Source organism: Toxorhynchites rutilus, chromosome 3 (assembly GCF_029784135.1).
Source record: "Toxorhynchites rutilus septentrionalis strain SRP chromosome 3, ASM2978413v1, whole genome shotgun sequence".
Classification (NCBI taxonomy): Eukaryota; Metazoa; Arthropoda; class Insecta; order Diptera; family Culicidae; genus Toxorhynchites; species Toxorhynchites rutilus.
In genome coordinates, this window is record NC_073746.1 from 106,892,787 (window position 1) to 106,897,173 (window position 4,387).

The following is a 4,387-nucleotide window of genomic DNA, read 5'->3' on the forward strand; positions in this document are numbered from 1 at the left end:
CTAGTGTGATTGAAAGCCGTCGTATGACGGATATTGATTCAAGTAAGAAGAAAAACTGACCACCGGTAAGTGTTCAATGTGGTCCTAGATTCCATTAAACTTGTAATTGAATTGTGGTGTGGTTTGGTGGTTTCTTCTCCATATTCCATGTTCATCGGAACTTGTTCCGACCATATCTCCGGAATCGGTTGAGCGATTCGAACCATACTCGACAGCGACATTTAGAATTAGAATACCTTCTATTTGCCGACTGTCACATTCAAACTAATTCATCTGTTGCCAAGTATATATATTGAGAAATTGAGATGACGGTCTTACCCCATAGGGTTCCGGTGTTACCCCCATGGGGTGCCGGTTTCACCCGCACTGGTTGATGAGCTTCATTTTTATGGCAGTTTTTTTAAATTGACTATTACTTGAGAAAATGTACTGATATTCCTTATATCTAATGGCAAATAAACTAGACAATGATTCTGTGGAGGAAACAAATCAATATGTGCCCGCAGATCGCACAAAACAATACTTTTCCTTAGGGGGTCGGGCATACCCCCCATTCCCCTATGTATTTTCAATTTGAACAGCACATCCCGATGATCATACCATCATCGCTCTAGGACCGCCATTTTTTTCATGTTGAAAAAGGTACTTCTGATTGTGCTTCTATATTTCTCTTTAATGAAACTCGTGAACCACATCAACTGGTAAAAAACAGAGTAAAATGGTTTTGCTATACAATTCAATGTTGAAGTCGGTAAAAAATATTTTGAACGCTTTAAGGACTTCATTATTTGGAGGACTGGTTTAGGACTACCAATTGTGAAACTAGCTAGAACGAAGAGAATCGAGAAAAAACTCCAGCTCTCTTTCAGTGAGAAAACCATGTAAACACACGAAAGTTATAGATTGAAATCAATAGTTTCTCCAATAATAATCAATCAAAGTGAAGCAGTTCATGGGTAGACTAAGAGACATCATTCGATTCCGAAAGATAACACAGAGATGTTGAATTAAATATTTTTGTTATTGATTAACGATTTTTGTGACCCTCTGCGATTTTGGTTGATTTATTCCTCGAATTCATCCATAGCTTCCTCGTGATCCATGTGGGAACGGTATCCACCTTTTCCGCCGCCATATCCACCCTTGCTGCCGCCACCGTATCCGCCCTTGCTTGGGATGCATGGAACCTTCGCCACGCTAGGAGCGCATCCCACTAGCAGACTAGCTCCACATTTGGCCGATGGAGCCTTCGCGGCATAAGTGTGCACAACCGGTGCGTAGCCACCACCACCTCCGTAACCTCCTTTCGGTGCTGGCGCAGCGTATCCTTTCGGCGCCTCGTACTTGGCCGGAGCGCCATAGCCTCCGCTCGATTCGTATCCTCCTTTGGGGGCCTCGTACTTGGATGGTGGAGGCGCGCCGTAATCGGCCAAAGCACCTGCGATGATCGAAACGAAAACCGCGACGACGACGATGAACTTGTTCATGGTGAATGCTAGTTGTTGAGACCGCGGGTTGTACCGATGGGAACTTGGACGGACTGCGACTGATGAGTGTTGGGATGAAGTCCGGCTGATTTTATAACTCTCCGGAAGACTGGCAGTGTGGAACGCCAGTGCGTAGGAAATGAGTGATAGTTGCTGTGCAAACATTGCGTTGTATGAATTTCAGAACGGTACAATAACTCGGTCAACAATAAACATTGCGTATATGTTGAAGCTTCGCACTGAGTGAGTGGGCTATCCCCGTTTGTGCTATTATAGAAAAGCACTGTGTTAGCAACATTGCGAGTTATATAACTTCAATTAAATAACCAGGTGTTTGTTGCTGAGGTTTTTTTTTTGGTGATTATTCAAGCTACGCTATGCGAATTCTGCTTTCCAATGTCACTGTCCTTGTTTTTACCTAGGCAACTATGAAATCATGCTTTCAAATTGAATTGGCTCTCAATGTTTCCTTCTGAAAACGATCTCTCAATGAGTGCCCAATAGTATTTCCAAGGTCCGATCAGTTTGTTTGTTTTTCCATTGAATCAGTTTTCCTTGGTATCAGAGGATCCATTTTTTGAGTGTTTGAGTTTTTAGCTTTAGCGCCGATCATGATTGGGTTCGAGTATTCGGAGATGATGAACAACAATTCATATATTCATATTTTTTTCTTTTTTGGCTTCCATTTTCGATTAATCATGAAAGGTAGACATTTCCAAACATTGTAGTTGTACAGCTATTATTATTTTTATTATTTTGGAATTAACCATACTTTATTCATACCTACTTCATGAGTACGGACTGAGTAGAGATTCATGGAGTCGTATGTGAAAGTATGGCAGAGAAAATTTTGTTTCCAACTCGTTTATTTGTAAGGCTCGATTGCGTTAGCTTCACAGTGCCGAAAAATCATTTTTAATTGTTTAATAATAATGTATCAATATCTAATATCCTAATATTAAACTTAATGTATAAAATCTTGATTTCTCAATATTTGATAACTAGTATGATAATATCTAATGTTTCAATATTAATCTCAGTATATATATATAATCTTGTTTCTTAAAACCAGCTATCTAGTAGAATTAGACCGATAATTGGAAAAATTCATCGTTTGAATTCTATCTAAGGACCGTATCGTTATTTATGGGTACGCCTTAGAGTCTCCGTCTGAAAAAGACTATAGCTTGTTTTGACAGCTGTTTATTTTTCTCCTGTTGTTGACACAGTTAGCGTTCAGTTAGCATTGTTAAAAGATCGTTTTTTCCTAAAAGTGCAATCATGAGAGGGCTAACAGAAGAAAAACGAAAATCCATTGTGACCAGATACTGCTCCGAAACAGGAATATCAATGAGAAAATTGGCGAAGGCGGAAGGAGTAAGCGTCCATGCGGTCCAAAACGCTATCAAGCGATTTGGTATGTATAATACATTGAAGGATCTACCCGGTCGCGGCAGAAAACCTGGACCATCCAAGCCAAACTTGGATAAAAAGATTTGCAGGCAATTTGAAAGAAAAAAGGAATTATCGATACGGGATTGCGCAAAAAAGTGTGGAACATCAATCGGTATGGTTCAACGTGCCAAAGAACGTAACTCACTGAAGGCATATAGAAAGCAAAAATGTCCCAAACGCAGCCAAATTCAGGCAAGTTCCGTGAAAACCCGTGCCCGTAAGCTTTACGATGGGATTTTAAGCAAACGCGAACTGTGCATCGTCATGGATGATGAAACCTACGTCAAACTGGACTACAAAACTCTTCCTGGGGCACAGTTTTACACTGTAAAGCAAGGAACAGATGTCCCGAACGCGGAGAAGTCAATTTTTTGCGAAAAATTCGGTAAGAAAGTGCTGGTTTGGCAAGCTGTTTGTCAATGTGGCATGAAATCATCTCCTTTCTTCACTCTCGGGAATATGAATGGTGAAATTTACCGGAAAGAATGTCTCCAAAAGCGTGTGTTACCGCTCATCCGAAAGCACACTGGTCCGACACTATTTTGGCCTGATTTGGCATCATGCCACTATGCACGTTTGACCTTGGATTGGTATCGCGAGAATAATGTCGATTTTGTGGAAAAGGAGATGAATCCTCCAAATTGTCCGCAAATAAGACCTATTGAAAAATTTTGGGCTTTGATGAAGGGACGACTGCGGAAGAAGGACAAGGCAGCCGATGACCTTGAGCAGTTCAAAAAGGATTGGATAAATGTGAGCAAACAAGTCGATGAGACGGTTGTCCAGAACCTAATGAGGGACATCAAGAAGCAGGTGCGATCATTGGCGCGAAAATCAGAATCTTGATTATTTTTTACTGTTACTCCTTTCTTTCATTCATAAGATACAATATTTTGATATCAGAACTGAAAAATAAATGCAATATTTGAAATAAAGCTGTGTTTTGAGCGTACCCATAATTAACGATACGGTCCTTATCACACAATTCGTCTTTCTGGCCACCCACCTTTGCGAGGGAGTCCGCTTTCTCGTTGCCTGGTATGGACAATAATAGGGAATGGTTTTTTTTTTTTATCCAAAATATATATTTTATTAAGGCTCATATGGCGTCAGCCTAACGGGGCCGGGAGTTCAATATTTTGACAATGTTTGCTTAGACTATGTTAGTAATATGTAACCGATTACTCGCGGTTGACTCGAGGTTAGTATTACAAGTGTTCTCATAATTGGTATGTCGCAGTCTTCGATGCTCTGTACGTGTGCCCGACACGGGATACTTCCTATTAGGATGCAGCTGACCATTAATCAGCAACGCCCCCCTAGTCTGTACCCCATATGGTGCGTCTTTCTCGACTCGAGGAATCCAGGATAGAATGGTCACTAGCCGGCGCAATCATCAGTTCGTGTAGAGTTGTCATGAGCGGTACAACCTTTGACTCTTGTTG

General features: G+C 41.0%; 1 protein-coding gene across 1 annotated transcript; it reads right to left on the bottom strand.

The window, feature by feature from the left end:
- Nucleotides 1-1,002: 1,002 nt before the first annotated feature.
- Nucleotides 1,003-1,545, bottom strand: LOC129776021 (vitelline membrane protein 15a-2-like). The gene has a single exon (XM_055781387.1). The coding sequence runs from the start codon at nucleotides 1,485-1,487 to the stop codon at nucleotides 1,065-1,067; it is 423 nt and encodes a 140-aa protein (XP_055637362.1). The 5' UTR covers nucleotides 1,488-1,545; the 3' UTR covers nucleotides 1,003-1,064.
- Between the last annotated feature and the right edge of the window lie 2,842 nt (nucleotides 1,546-4,387).